Source organism: Haemaphysalis longicornis, unplaced genomic scaffold, assembly GCF_048455015.1.
Source record: "Haemaphysalis longicornis isolate Haplotype H1 unplaced genomic scaffold, Haemaphysalis longicornis Haplotype H1 scaffold_11, whole genome shotgun sequence".
In the NCBI taxonomy this organism is placed as follows: Eukaryota; Metazoa; Arthropoda; class Arachnida; order Ixodida; family Ixodidae; genus Haemaphysalis; species Haemaphysalis longicornis.
The window spans coordinates 3,701,354-3,717,210 of record NW_027526214.1 but is presented as its reverse complement, the minus strand read 5'-3'; the positions used below and the strand labels follow the sequence as shown (position 1 = coordinate 3,717,210).

At 53.6% G+C, this 15,857-nt stretch overlaps 1 protein-coding gene across 1 annotated transcript in view; it reads left to right on the top strand.

Annotated features, from left to right (window-relative positions):
• The first annotated feature begins 321 nt into the window (after window positions 1-321).
• Window positions 322-15,857, top strand: part of LOC144160967 (uncharacterized) — a 29,126-nt gene continuing 13,590 nt past the window's right edge. The window contains exons 1-5 of the mRNA XM_077692038.1: window positions 322-959; window positions 1,521-1,746; window positions 4,656-4,822; window positions 8,168-8,376; window positions 10,004-10,205. Coding sequence (XP_077548164.1) covers window positions 322-959; window positions 1,521-1,746; window positions 4,656-4,822; window positions 8,168-8,376; window positions 10,004-10,205 — 1,442 coding nt within the window. The remainder of the gene's footprint in view (window positions 960-1,520; window positions 1,747-4,655; window positions 4,823-8,167; window positions 8,377-10,003; window positions 10,206-15,857) is intronic.

Genomic DNA, 15,857 nt, shown 5'->3' with positions numbered 1-15,857 from the left:
ATAGAATCGAAGGTCGAATTTGAAAAGCAACTGTTGGCGCTTCAGACTAGCAAGCTTAACACTGAGGCATTATTGGATGATCGACCGCCGCAGGCTCGTCAATGCAACTGTCACTGCAGCGCGTCGTTGCCGTTAAACTTGGCCGTGCCAACGTATACAGGTTCCACCGACAAGAAGTCTGTTTTCGACTTTCTTTATGAATTGGCGGACTACCAACAAGCCATGGCAATTTCAGATAGAGTGCTGATTAGCAGGATCTTGCCAGTTGCTTTGCGGGCGGAAGCTGGCGTATGGAGACGACACCGGAAGCCATTCGAGGACATGACGGACTTCAAGAAACGCTTCAAGCTGGAGTTTTTGCCACCTGGGTATGCGTACCGAATCAAAGACGAACTTCGCGCTCGGACACAGGGAGAAGGTGAAAGCCTTCGGGGATATGTGCGTTCTATGCAGGACTTGTACCAGCGGGCTGAACCGGCAGCACCCGAGGAGGAAAAAGCTTTCCGGGTCATCCGACACTGCCACCCCAGGTTCCAGCCGTACTTGCGGTCCCGGCGGTTCTCAGACTTTGAAGACCTCGCCAAGGAGGCCACAGCCATACAAGCTTTGCTGATTGTCACGAAATCCTACCAACCGCCCCCGCCTAAAGAGGCACGCCTAGAGGCTTCGTGTGCGTACACCTACAACACACCCCCAGGGATGAACCAGCGGAGGCCCCGAGCGAAGCGAACAACGCAGCGAGGAAGGAAGGCGGCGCTGTTCATGAGCGCGGGGCCGGACAACCGGCAATCGCAGGAGAAAAACCACAAGCGAGCAGCGATCATTCATGGCAAAGGTGGCCGCAGCGCTGACTCACCCCAGCGGTGCGGCGCCACCGTGGAAGATGGCCGCAGTGCTGACTCACCCCAGCGGTGCGGCGCCACCGTTGGAGATGGCCGCAGCGCTGGCTCACCCCAGGGGTACGGCGCCACCCTGGAAGATGGTTGCAGCGCTGACTCACCCCAGGGGTGCGGCGCCACCGTGAGAGATGGTTGCAGCGCTGACTCACCCCAGCGGTGCGGCGCCCCCGTGGGAGATGGTTGCAGCGCTGACTCACCCCAGTGGTGCGGCGCCCCCGTGGGAGATGGTTTCCAAGCGCCGACACACCCTGGCGGTGAGGCTCCGTCGTGGGAGCGCCCGTTCGGCCGGAATGACCAGAGGCTAGTGCCTCACAGTTGGGACACATTTCCTAACCATCAAAAATCCATCTGTGGAGACATCAGCAAGGAATTCGTGTCTAAATCACTCGAGTCGAGCAACAAGGAAAGGCGGCAAGCGGCTTTCCACCAGACCGTGTACTCAAGCTCTGCGAGCTCGGAGGCACCACCTTGCCTGGACACAGTGCAGCCGACAGGCGCACGCGACAATGCACTGGTATTCTGGTCATCCTACCACCTAGCGGCGCGCTGCGCAGACCCCCTCGCACAACCAATCGAGATACGCCCCTCGAAATTGCGGCGAGATTCGCCGCATCGCGGCAGGCAGCAGTGCACAAACCCGCAGACGCAGCAGTGCAAAGACCCACTGCCTCCAAAGCGGCCAAAACGGCCGCCGAAAGCTCGGCGCAGACGGCGGGTGCAGGAGCAGAGCCGACATTCCACACCATCTGCCTTCGAGCATGCCGCACCCTACATGGACGACATGGAAGGCGGGCACGTGGTGCAAAATGCACACGAAGAGCCTCCAGCGAGCAACAATCAGCGCATGGTGAGCTGTTGGCCCTTGGCCCTTGGCGGACAGGCTGCAGGCGTGGACAATGCACCTTTCATTACAGTCAAGGTAGCTGGCCTGACTATACCTGCCCTACTGGACACTAGAGCAATGGTTTCTGTGTTTGGAGACGTCGGAGAATGGTGCTCCCCGAGGAAGATCAAATTCCAGCACGTAAGCACCAGTATCAGAGCAGCTTCGTATCAGGTCGTGCCGATAACATCGGCAGTGAGGCTGACGGTAATCGCAGATGGTCGCAAGCACAGGCAACGTTTCTTGTACCTCCGCGGTCTTTCCTGTCCAGCCATTCTAGGCCGCAATTTTATGGCCAGGACAGGGCTAGTGCTTGACGTGAAGGCTGGAAACTACCACTACGGCCCAGGAACGCCGCTGAACAGCCTTGCAGCAAGACCACCAGAATCTCTGTCAGGGTTGCTGACAGCGGAGACCACCGCCGGAGAGGTTGAAAATGGTTTGCGAACAATCTTGATGTCGTTCGCAGACCACCGGAGGAACAATCACGGCTCGCAGCAGTACTACAACCCTTCGCAGCGATGTCCACGGAAGCTCCGGGTACTGTGAACATTTTGGAGCACCACATCGAGACCGGAGATGCGCGTCCACTACGGTTCAACCCAAGGCCCTTGAGCGTCCACAATGAACCACAGCTGGACGGAGCCCTCCAGGAGATGGTAAATACAGGAGCGGTGAGGCCATCAAAAAGCCCTTGGGCATTTCCGATTGTGCTGGCGGATAAGAAAGATGGTAGTGTCTGCATGTGCGTAGACTACAGACGCCTAAACGCGATAACTACGAGAGATTCATATCCCTTTCCATCCATCGATGCGGTTATGTATGCGCTGGGTTCAGCAAAGGTTTTTACCACACTTGACTGTACTAGAGGTTTTCTACAGATCCCTGTAGCGGAGAAGGATATCGAGAAAACAGCGTTCAATTGTACCAGAGGGTTATTTGAATTCGTGAGGCTGCCTTTCGGTTTGTCAAATTCCCCAGCAACTTTCCAGCGCGTGATGGACATCGTGCTGGGGGACGCGAAGTTCAACTACGCGATGGCGTACATGGATGATGTGGTTGTATATTCAGACATCCTGAAGGATCACGTTGTTCATTTGCAGACTGTGTTGGAGCGCATGCAAAACGCAGGCCTCACAGTAAACCCCCCAAAGGTACAACATTCTGCCAGCAGGATCGAGCTCCTGGGCTTTGTTGTGGACCAAGGTTCAGTCCAGCCAAACGAGAAGAAGCTCAAGGCGATCTTGCACTTCCCGAAACCAGAGAACGTCAGAAGTCTGCAGCGCTTCCTGGGTGTGGTCGGCTTCTACAGGCACTTCATTCCGAAACGTGCGGACTTGGCACGACCCCTCCATCAGCTGCTAAGGAAGGGCGCCAAGTGGTCTTGGGCGGCTTTGAAGGACAGGCGTTTCAGGCGCTATCAACAGCCATCGCCGACACCACAAGCCTGCGGTTGCCAGATCTCAACCGCCCCTTTGTTGTCCAAACCGATGCAAGTGAGTACGGCATAGGGGCTGTTTTGCTACAGGAGCATAGCGGCGAACTGTACCCACTGGCATTCGCCAGCCGCACTCTCTCAGCAGCCGAACAGAACTATTCAGTAACAGAAAAAGTGTGTCTTGCCATAGTGTTCGCCCTCAAAAAGTTTACCATGTACTTGGATGGCGCAGATTTCACGATACAGACTGACCACGAAGCACTGTCATGGTTATCACGGCTTCAGAACCCTGCAGGTCGCCTCGCACGCTGGGCGCTAAACCTGCAGAAGTATTATTACAAAGTAGAATACAAGAAGGGCACCAGCAACAAAGAAGCCGACGCCTTGTCTCGCGCACCCCTACCAGAACAACAGCAACCAGAACCCCAGGTCTTCGGGGTTACAACGCCTGGAGAAGCCTGGGGAACCCTTGTAAGTCGCCAGGGGAAGCTTGAAGCGCAGCAGGCCGACGAGCAGTGCAAGCGCATTCGGGAGTCGATTACGGTCGCATAGAACGCGATACTACGGCGGCGAGGGCCCCGGACTACGACTGCTACGTCCAAAGCCAGGACTGTTTGCTACTGCGGTACATTCCAAGCGCAGACACCGACAGTGGTGAGTATCCCTTCCGGGTATTCGTACCAAAGCGCCTAAGAAGGTCTTTTTTGGAATATTACCACGACACTACCCTTTCTGGTAATAGTTACGGTCTGAAAACCTACCAAAAGCTATGCGCGTTGTCACATGGCCTCGCCTGAGAAAAGAGGCAATGAAGTACGCCCAGACTTGCCCAGTGTGCCAGTCTGTCAAGCCAAGAGGCGGCAAACCACCTGGCCTCATGAAGTCAGTCACGAGCCGCTTCCCTTGGCAAATCGCGGCGTGTGACGTGATGGGTCCATACCCAAGATCAGTGAAAGGCAATCGCTACCTTCTGGTCGTCCCAGATCATTTCTCCAAGTGGGTAGAGCTGTACGCATTACGTAGACTTGATTCTAAGTTGATCTGGGAGAAGTTGTTGGACACTTTCACCCGCTTTGGTTTTCCAGAACAGCTCATAACAGACAATGCGACGTTCTTCACAAGCAAGAACTTCGTGGACACTTGTTCGGTTCTGGGCGTAGTGCATAAGAAGACTACTCCGTACGATCCACAAGCGAACATTACGGAACGGGTCAACAGAAACTTCAAGATGATGCTGGTGGCCTTCACTGAACGTCACAAAGACTGGGATGCTCACCTCTCGGAAATGGCGTTTGCCACTCGGACTACGGTCAATCGCTCTGCCGGGTTCTCACCAGCAGTCGTGCTTTTTGGTCGCGACCTGTGCTTTCCTGTCGAACACTCGTTCAGTGACCAGATCGAGGTGTACCCTCGCACTTATGTTAAGTATGCGCAGGATCTCCGCAGCCGCATGAACGAGACCCTCCAGGAAGCCAGGCAACACCTGGACTTGGCACGCCTCGAACAGCGCCAGCAGTACGACAAGGGACGGCGCCAGGTGGAGTTTTCCGTGGGTGACCTGGTACTGCGCCGCACGCATCCGTTGAGCGATGCAGCAAAAGGGTTTGCTGGTTCCCTGGCTGACCGATGGGAAGGTCCTTATCAGGTAACAAAGCGCACATCTCGGCTGACCTATCGCCTTCGCAACCTGCACGGAGGACGGGATACGGGTCCCGTAGGCATTGACGACCTTAAGGCATATTATGAGCGACTCTCTGTAGAAGAAATCTAATCTTGCCAATGTTCTTCCAGGATACGCTATCCGCTCAACCTTGCAGCAACAAGGTTCGGCGGGAAGACCTCCACCGGCACTCATCTCAAACCCACAGGAGAAGGCATCCTGAACGGCAGCCCCCGAGCGCTTCTCGGACAAATAGCGAGTTGTCCGGTCTTAGGGGAGGGGGAATGTAGGGACACCGCCCCTACGTGCGCCCGCGGAGGGTGATTACACTGCTGTGAGTGCCGGACGAACACTGATAGTGGCGTCAGTGCGTCATGGTGCCCGTGCGCGCGTGTGCGATGAACAGTGAGCCGCAACGGACACGTGTAGTGCAACAAAACCCGGAGCATGCGCACAACCAATAGAATGGCTTAAAAGCGGCGCTCACCGGAGCAGATGGACAGTGCGCACCGAGGGACACGCGAGAGCAGCTGCGGCCGCGGGCCGCGGCGAGCCACGACCATGAAGCCCGGACCGCGAGGAGCAACCAGCGTCCGAGGCGGACGCTCTTCACCCGACGTCGGCACAAGTGACTGAAGACGTCGTCGTGAGTGTACCGCACCATGCTGTACCTTTCTGGACAAGCAGGGTTTCAACCACCGCAAGGTTTTCTTTCGCGCTTTCGGCGCTTGCTTGCTGTGTTCTCTTTTTGTTGCCTCCCAACCTGCCTTGTTTGATTTTTCCTGTTTTGGTTTTCCCGGAATAAACCGGTGATTTGTTCTCATGCGGTTCGGCGTTACTTCGTCGGGCGGGTTCGGGCTTGCGAACCCTTTACGCTCGAAGGGGGATCCCTCAGAACAGAGCGCCTGGGTATGGCGCTTTTCTCGTTTTGGATACGGCACACTTCTTTTAAACACAGCCACAGCTCTGAAACTTCAAATGAATTATCTATATATTTTGGCGGCCTTCATTGTAGAAAGAAATTAAAATTCAAAAAGGCATCAGTTGTGCTTCTTTGGCTAGACACTCAATTTAATGTTATTTCAGAGTCAAGCCCCAATGAGCTCTAGAAGTAGAAGCACACATTCATGTTATTTTGCCGCGAAGCCTCAACAATTTTTAAAGGTTCCATGCGCGACTAAATCATTTTTTTCTTCTCAATGCCGTCGAGTTTTTTCTTCCTACCGAAACCTACATACGTTGTATTGTGCTCGAGACAGTGGTAACTCGAAATTCAATCTTTAACTCTTTTCGCCCCCATGTTATATAGTGAATACATTAGGCAAACACATTCTAGAAATTTTAGACCAAGAATAAAAGAGCTGGTTTTGTGCGATGTATTTTTTTAATGGTGCCTTTTATAGTTTATTACCCTTCTCTGCTTTTTGCTGCAGCTGAACCCTAGAAAGAAGCAGGCATTGCTGTGCAAATCTGCTAACGATGGGATGACCCCAGAGGTCTAAATTCTGGTTTGTGGACGCGGCTTAGGACGTAAAAGTTATTTTTCCTACGTACGCTCAGTGTTTCCCAAATTTATCAAAACGAGGCACAACATGTATACTTTTGACAACTTTTAACTCCTGAAGAACAAAGGCGAACACTTGCTCATGAATGGCTAGTTAGTGGCATCACAACTTCAATTTTCTGGGTAAACCGTCGAAGTAACCGAAGTTTATGAACAGGAACTACAAAGGACAACACGTTCTTTTTTGCTTCTTTCCGCGGCTATGTACACAATGAAGCACTTAAAAGTCGTTGAACTTTCCAACCTGATAACTTTATTTCTTGTTTGTAAGCTTACAGGGTGGAAATATTAGAAAACAGAAATATATTCGACAGCAAGAAAAATTTCAAAGCTGAAGGGGTTATGCGCCGATTCCTAAATGACAGCTTAAGCACGTTTTATTGATCGCGGTTATAGCGCCCCCTCAGCTTGTAAATTATTACCATTAAAAATGTATCTTATTTCTTTGGTGAAAACAACAGAATAGTGCCTAATAGACCCCGAATAATGCATCCGAATCAGGACAAACAATTACGGTCCGTGTTTGCCCTTATTTCTTTGTTCTCAGAATACTTCTTATTGTGCTGCTGCTTCCTCAACTACGTACCAACATTCACAATCCAATGGCTAGCAAGGAGTATTTCCGCATAATGAAACTGCTAACTGTTTATTTGTTCAGTGCCGTCATGAGTTCGATAGCGGACGTGCCTACCTTACCAGTGTTTTATTCGCTGGGAATAAAAAAAGTAGTAATTTTTTCCTACTTTTATACAGTACATGTTTTATAATTTCGTCTGGACGTAAAGCCCTTAATATCTCAATGTTGTCAATTTATGATGCTTTGATAGTGACAGTAAAAAGGACATCTATGAAAACGAAACGTTTATTAGTAGGTAACGAGATATACTGAAGAAGTATCTTGAGTCAAGAACTAGGACCATGTCATCACATTGCTACACTTTACGGGGGGAGACTTCAAAAACTACATTTCAAGTGCTAACTTAACTTTTTCCTGGCTTCAACAAAGAATCACAAAAGATGAATATACACACAATGGCGGCTGGGTACTACTGCCAGTTTGTCAAAAAGAAGCGTCAAGTTTTAGATGCAAGTCATCTCTTAGTCTTCCCACCATTGTCTGTCGGCGTCCGGCATCCGCACATTTAGGGCGGCCGCCAGTAGGGGGCCATGACGAGCAGTCGCATCTCACAACGGCTCCGCGTCTAATTAACTCCCAGTGGCATTTATCTACCTCGATTGAGCCGCGGACCACTCGATCGTCTTCCGCAAGTCTTCCGCTACCCGGCGAGGTGATTTTTATTACGGTGAGCAGCATAAGTTGAGCGTACTCAGCAGTGTGACCGCCGGCGAGGCGGCCGTGCTCGCCGCCACGGCTACGTGACACCGCTCGCAGAGCTCCATCGTCTGAAGCAGCCGCCGACATGCCGACTGTCGAGATCGAGGGTGAGTCTATCTCACCTGAAGATTATAATAATGCTGCGGGTTGGATCGAAAGCTACCGCCGACGAGGCCGCCGTGAGCTGGCCCAGCTAACCCTAATGTCGCCGAACAAAGGACAACATGGCGCCGGCTACCACGTCGATGCCAGAAGAGGCAGGCAAGATGGCCGCCCTCGCTCCAAGTCTCGCGGCCGTCGCCAAGAGCGTCGAGCTCCGGAACTTCCACCGACCGACGTGAAAATCATTCTCCGCCCGAAGAATAATCTCGACTTACAACGATGCAGCCACGCCGTGCTCCACGACAGCATCCGCAACGCAGCCGGCGTGAATCTGGAAGAAGCGCTAGTCGACACCTTACGCATTAACAACCTCCGCAACGTCATCGTCGTCAGCACACCTAGCTTGACCAGAGCAACTCTCTATGGGCGCATCGACTCGCTTCGTCTCGGGGACCGAACTCATGCAGTGAGCGCCTACACGGCCCCACCCGAAGGTACGGCGAAGGGCGTCATACACAATATTCCGGATACTGATGACGCCGACGCCATCACCCGCAGTCTCGTCAACAGCCGCAACCCTACCATCCTGCAAGCCCGACGCCTCGGCACGTCCCGCTCAGTGATTATCGCTTTCGAGGGTGGCACCGTCCCCTACTACGTCTATTACCGTGGGACTGAATACAAATGCTATCTGCATAAGAAAAAGCACGAAGTTTGTGAGCGCTGCGCAGCATATGGACACCGTATCGACGTCTGCCCCAAACCAGACAATTATACTCTCGAAGTATGCCCGGTATGTGGTCTTCGCGATCCAACTCCTGTCCATCCTTGCACCCCACGTTGCGCCATCTGTGGCCTAGACCACAAGACGGGCGACAAAACGTGCAAACAGCGGTATCGCACCCCCTACCTATTGCAACGACGCCGCTGGGATCAAGAACGACACCGAAGGCACACTCCCGGACGATCATTTCACAGCAAGGACCGGGATACCTCAGGCACCCCACGGGACCGTTCGACCTCCGTCCCGCGTCTCGCAGGCCCCGCCGCACCCCAAGGGGTTCAGCACCGCTCCCGCTCTAAGCGAAGATCTACAAACAAGGGGGGCCTCGTCACGCTCGGACGCTCTCCGACGCCTAAACCTAGTGGACGCCAGCACAGCCCTCCTCCAGAACAGCGCCAGAGCTTGTCTACCGCTCGCCATCCCACCTCGTCTCCCACTCGCCAGCGGAGCTGCTCCGGCCGACGCCAGATCCGGTCTCCAGCATCAGGCGCTACAAGCTTCGCTGCGCCCCCTAAGGTGAGCTGGGCAGAATTGGCCTCCCAGTCCACACAGCACGTACATAAGGTAGACCCGGTACAGCAAGAATTAGTTAAGCTCAGGCAAATGATTGAACTCCTAGTGGAAGAGAACACTCAGTTACGTACACAACTCGCCCGACAGGCGGCAGGACAGCTCTCGTCCCAGGAGAACATGGACACCACTACTACACTTCCTTCCGAGTCAGCCCGGCACACCCCATCTGAAATTGCACGCAGTGAGCTCCCCAGCGACGTACCCACACCCGCCGACTCGGAGCCCGAAATCGCCTCTATACAGTCTTCCAAACGTCGTAAGGGACTTGATGCTAAACCCAAGGATGCTCAGTATACAACTGAGCAAGTCGTGGACTCTAAACTACAGCAATTCGAACAGAAAACCGAACGTGCAATGAACGACCGCCTGGAGGAGCTCAAGGGCATGATCACGGATCTCACCAATACTATCGCAAAAGAATTCTCAGCCATGAAAGCCCGAATCTCGGTTCTAGAAAACACGCAGAGCCAGCCGGTCTCCGGTGGCGGCGGCCCAATTAAGCACAAGCCGTACACGCATCCCACCCCTGAGCCCAACACAAGCACATTCCTAGAGCATATTGCATTACCTAAGAATACTCTCGGGGATTAACATGGGACAAGATAACCGACGGCCCTATAGCAGCATAATTATCTGGCAATGGAACTGCAGAAGCTACCGAAAGAAGCGCGACGTCCTTCAACAGCACCTAAATGCAGTGGGGAACGACGCTGTACCAGATGTTATTGCATTACAAGAGACATATGGCACCTCCAAACTCGCAGGCTACCGTGCCTTTGCCCCGTTAGATACTGCCCCTGCCAGCCGCCCCCACCACCTGGTCACCACGCTGGTCCGTCGCAATATCCCAGTTATACAACATGCCATGGGAGTCGAGGGGGCCGATCACGTGCTGGTGGAACTGGTTTTCACCACGGGCCAGCGCAAGAGCAGCGTCTTTATACTTAATACGTACAGCAGCCCCCGGCAGGCTCACCGTTTTTCTAAACTTTTTCGACGTGCGGCCGATCTGGCAGGCCATCATTCCCCGCTCCTTGTCCTGGGCGACTTCAATGCCCCACACACAGCATGGGGCTACGGACGGAACACAGCGAAGGGCACCCGCTTATGGCTTGATGCACAACAAGAGCGTCTTACGCTCTTGACCGATCCGATGCAACCCACAAGGCGGGGTACGAGTACCACACAGGACACCACCCCCGACCTCACCTTTATTCGAAATCACCACCGTTCCGTTACTTGGACCAACACTAGGGTCGACCTGGGTAGTGATCACTACATCCTGAGCATTCACTTAGAGACGCCGCTATGCAGACGTCGTGCTGGCGATACTCAGCAACTCGTTGACTGGCCGGAGTTCCGCAAGGCGCGACTGCAGGGCACCGAACTCGCTCAGCCCATAGAGAATATCTCGGAATGGGTGGCCCAGCTACGGCAGGACGTTCAACACCACACCCGCACAATACCACAGGAAGCTCAGATCCAACAGGCGGACTCCCGTCTGCTACGGTTGTGGGAAGCCAAATCTAGCCTCCAGCGACGGTACCGTGCCCGACCGGGTAGCAGGGCGCTCCGCCGTAGAATTGTACAACTTCAATGCGAGATAGAGAAACACGCCGCTCACGTAACGGCACAGCAATGGTACTCATTCTGCCAACATCTGGGAACTAATATGAGTGCCTCACGCACTTGGCGTATACTCCGTCATCTCATTGACGACACCAAGAGCAGAACATCCCAACGACAGGAACTTCTCAAACTCCTGCACCAATATCCAGACGAGCCCCAGCAACTCCTTTCAGCGCTCCGAGCCCGCTACATTACTCAAGCGCCCCCTTCGGTTGCACGCACATATCACGGCACAGCCAATCCGACGCTTGATGCACCGTACACAGAGTCTGACACCCACAGAGCCATGGCCCAACTACGTACGCAATCGGCACCTGGTTCCGACGGGATCACCAATAAGACACTTCGGAACTTGGACGACGCCTCTGTCACGGCACTCACAGCCTACTTCAACAAATGCTGGACAGACGGGGTGGTCCCGGATGACTGGAAAAGTGCGATCACCGTATTCATCCCAAAACCACGAAAGCCCCTGAAAATCGAGAACCTTCGTCCCATCTCGCTAACATCATGCTTAGGGAAGTTGTTCGAGCACATGGTTCTCCACCGTCTTACTGCATATGTGGAAACACACCAATTACTCCCCGAAACCATCTACGGCTTCCGCCAGGGACGCTCCACGCAGGACGTATTGATACAGCTACACCATGACATCATACTGGGCACCGGAACCTCGCCACGGGACACGCGGGCCGTCCTTAGTTTGGATCTCAAGAGTGCCTTTGATAATGTAGCCCATGACGCCATCCTACGCGGCCTCACGGACATGAACGTCGGCCCAAGAGCCTACAACTACGTACAGGATTTTCTATCTCACCGTACGGCACGCCTTGCAATCGGGGACCTCAAAACCGATTCCATCCTGCTGGGCGATGTGGGGACTCCCCAAGGATCAGTGCTCTCGCCCTTCCTATTTAACGTGGCGATGCGGGATCTCCCGCCAGCCCTAGCCCAGATACCTAATCTCCGACACAGCTTATACGCGGACGATATTACTCTATGGATAGCCGGGGGCAGAGACGGCGACATCCAGGACGCCCTTCAAGCCGGCATCGGGACAGTGGAATGCTACGCCAACAGCAAGGGGCTACAGTGCTCTCCACAAAAATCTGAATTGTTAGTTATCTACCCAGGCCGTCACACCCCTCCACCCCACCAGAGCATTCAGTTATACTCTAGCAGGGGAACGCCCATACCTCAGGTTCCCGTTATTCGGATATTGGGGATGCACATTCAAGCAAACGGTCTCAACTCAGAAACCATCCGCCGCCTCGATGTTCATGCCACCCAGGTCGGGCGCATGCTCACTCGGGTAGCTAATCGGCGGCAGGGAATTTCCGAACACACTCTATTTCGCCTCGTGCAAGCCTTCATACTCTCCAAGATAACTTATGCCACCCCCTATCTCCTGCTGACTCGACTTGAAACAGAAAAGCTCAATATAATTCTACGCCGTACCTACAAGCAGGTGCTAGGAATTCCCGGAACGGCCCCTACCCACCGCCTTCTGGAGCTTGGCATCCATAATACAGCTGATGAGCTCATCGAGGCTCAGCGCACTTCTCACATGCACCGCCTCGCACTCACGCCTACGGGCAGAAAAATCCTACAACGGCTAGGCCGCACGGTCCCATTTGAACACCCTTCTGCGCAACCCGTGCCTGCCTTTTTACAAGCGGTGATAGAAGCGCCCCCTCTTCCCAAGAACATGCAAGCGGGCTCGCAGGACGGTCGGCGCCGGGCACGAACGAGGTACCTCACCCGCCTCCTCAAGACCCATTCACATGTGTGGTATACGGACGCCTCCCCATATAAAGGACGCCCCGCCCTTTGCGCTGCCACATCTAACTTTCCCAATAACCAGGAAGTCGCATGCACCTTGCCCCATGGCGACATCACAGACGCAGAAGAGGCAGCCATCGCCCTTGCGGTTGTACAAATCGCTCGCAGTGCCTCTCCTGGAATCATCGTAACTGACTCTCAGACCGCCCTGCGAAACATTACGAACGGCAAGTGCAGTCCCCCAGCTGCTCGAATACTACGCACCATCCCCGAGACCCCGCACTTACCTCCCATACGTCTCCTTTGGACCCCCGCCCACTCGGGCCTGGAGGGGAATGAGGTGGCTCATGAGCTGGCCTGCGAGCTCACCAACCAGGCGTCAGATCATCCGGCCACTACTCTGCTCTCAGCACCCTTCCTTAGCTTTCAAGATGTCCTAGCTTACTACAAGGATGCTAGACGCATTTACCCACACCCGCACGCCTCACTCACTCGATACGAAGCGACCACACTACGTCAAATCCAGACGAACACCCTTCCTTCCCCAGCACTGTACAGCAGAATACACCCTAGCTTATACAGCCCGTTCTGTCCATCCTGCGGAGTCTGGGCCAACATGCAACACATGTTATGGCAGTGCCCCACTATGCAGACCGACAATTTTATTCACAACGAATCAGACTGGGAGGCCGCGCTGCTCAGCCCCAATAAAGACATCCAGAAGGCCCTTGTGGCTCTAGCGATCCGTGCGGGACCTCCAGTGCTTCAGCGAGATCCGCCACAGCAACCACCTCCATGAACGGCCCGGCCACAGGGGGTCACCGTCGGGTCCAAGCTGGGCTCAACCGCTGACCCTCTGAACACTATCGGGCCACTAAATAAAGTTTTCTCTCTCTCTCTCTCTCTCTCCCGCACATTTACTCCTCGTTCCCCTCTCCACGCCAGCTGTGATAACGCCGCTCCTCCTCGCCCCTCGGCTTGTCTCATGCCGGCTCAGGAAGAAACCGGCAACACTGTCGCTACAGGAGCCCTAACCAGCCGTGATAACTCCGCTCTCCTCCTCGCCGCTCGGCTCGTCTTGTGCCGGCTCAGGAAGACACTGGCAACACTGGCGCTCCAGGAGCATTTCAACTGTAAGCGCACTCGCCTCGTGCCGGCCAAGGAAGACACCGGAGACAGTGTCGATCCAGGAGCCATCTCATGGTCGGGGCTCTGTCTCTCCCTTGTTGTCGCGCCGTCCACACCCCCAGTGCACACGCGCGTCTCTCCTGTATTCTCCTCTCCTCCAGCTGCATAAAACCAAATGCGCGCGCTGGTCGGCGTTCAGTTTGCTCCGAGAGAGATAGAGAAATGACCTTTATTGCGTTATCCGGCGGGGGGTGCGCGTCAGGCCACGCAGGGCTTCGCCGTCACCCCTGTCTATCTACCGATTCTAGGTATCGGGCTGACCTCGAAGCAATGGGCCTGACCTGCGGCTCGGGCTACTAGGGGCGTCCCCGCCCCGCCCCCTGTCACCGTTCCCGAGGGAAGCAACCGGGGGGAGCGCGGGTCCTCCTTTCGCCGTTGCCGCGAAAGAGCCGCCTCGACCCGCTGGACGGCCCTGAGCTGGAGTCCGTGCTCCGCAGAGCCGATCATGTCGCGAACGTCCGCTGGGAGGCCGCTGCCTCCGTCACGCGCACAGTGTTCTTCGCTCCGAGGCACCGCCTGCACGGGTTGTGCTCTTGTGTGGGACCTTCACGGAACCAAAATGCTTTGCATCACCACATAGTTTCCTTCGAGGAGATGGTGTAATTTTTGTTGTTGTGTTGTGTGGATAGGCCAAGACCTGTTTTAGGTGTCACATGTTCTACACCATTCCAGCAAGCTCTGAAGCTGATCTACGCAGTTTCATAACAACGTGGTATGTAGCTGCGTACCTGTGCTCCCATTTATACTCGGTGATTTCGAATTTTGTAAAAATAAATGGCCAAATCAAGCCTTAACTATGCAGCTCTTTTGTTTGAAAGGAAGGTATTTCAGAGATTTCCGCGCGTTTTGTTTTCACCACACAGTCTCTCACCAAGCCCCAAGTCATTACGCAGCCAGTTTCGAACACTCAATTTCTTCTAACATCGCGGCATTTGTCTTGTTTCCCACATGGGCTATCATTCAAGCTATAGCGATCGTAAATGCTTTTATGGATCTTTCTGTGATAGCGCCTGATAAGGTGCGAGGCGGTAAAGTTTCTCCAAGAAAGGAGAACCCTACTTCCTGAAAATAAATGTCTAATCAGCAATTTTCTTGTTGTGGTCACAGCCTTATTTGACTGCCTTTTGTTTAATCTAACTGGGACATGCTCACATAAAAATTATTGAACGAACACCGGAACACGTTTTCGTTCGTACAATCACCGTCAGCACAGAAGATGCATGGTATAACGTTCAGATCAAGCGGTTGTCGAAAAAAAGTACTGTCTTGATATTCCATTGTTAAAGTTAGTTCCCGTTTATTGTACCAGAATGAAATTCACGTGCGTTGAAATATGCAGGGGGGACCCCACAACTCAATAATGGGTTTTAAACAGAGTCTCTGCGATAAATGAGGTAATAATATTTATGAGAATGTGGGAACAAAACACACATTCTCCTCGTACACGGTATTGATACAAAGACTTGGCAATAAATGCATAACACCACAAATGACAGTCATGACGGAGGAGAAGGGCCATTGGTCACTGCAAAAAATTACGGAAAGCACGAAACAGACAGAGAGAGAAAGAGCGAGAAGAAAACAGCCGTATAAAAAAACAAATATAAAAGCAATTTGAATAAAACTGAAACACTGGTCATATTTGTTAGTAGCCGGAGTTAGGTAGTCCGAGTTGACAGTGCAGGACTCGTGGACGCACTGAAGAACACAAAGGGAGGTACTTTATTAAGAACTAGCGCGGAGGTGTACGGCGTCGTCTATGCTTGCGCACGCACTGCTGCTCTAGACCCGCCCAATATAAGTAACGTGAGTCACTATACAAGTGGGCCCCACCAGGTGGCGAGAACTGTCCGCTTATGGCTTGACGGAGCGCAGTACTAGACTTAGGGCTTGACTGAGAGCGGTACATGACACCTGTTCCCCCTTATGGAAGGTAGCGGTATTGCTCGCTGAGACTTCCGAGGCTTCACCATGTCAGACTCTCGTCCTTTCCTTGGAGCAGTAGCGATGGGTTGTTCC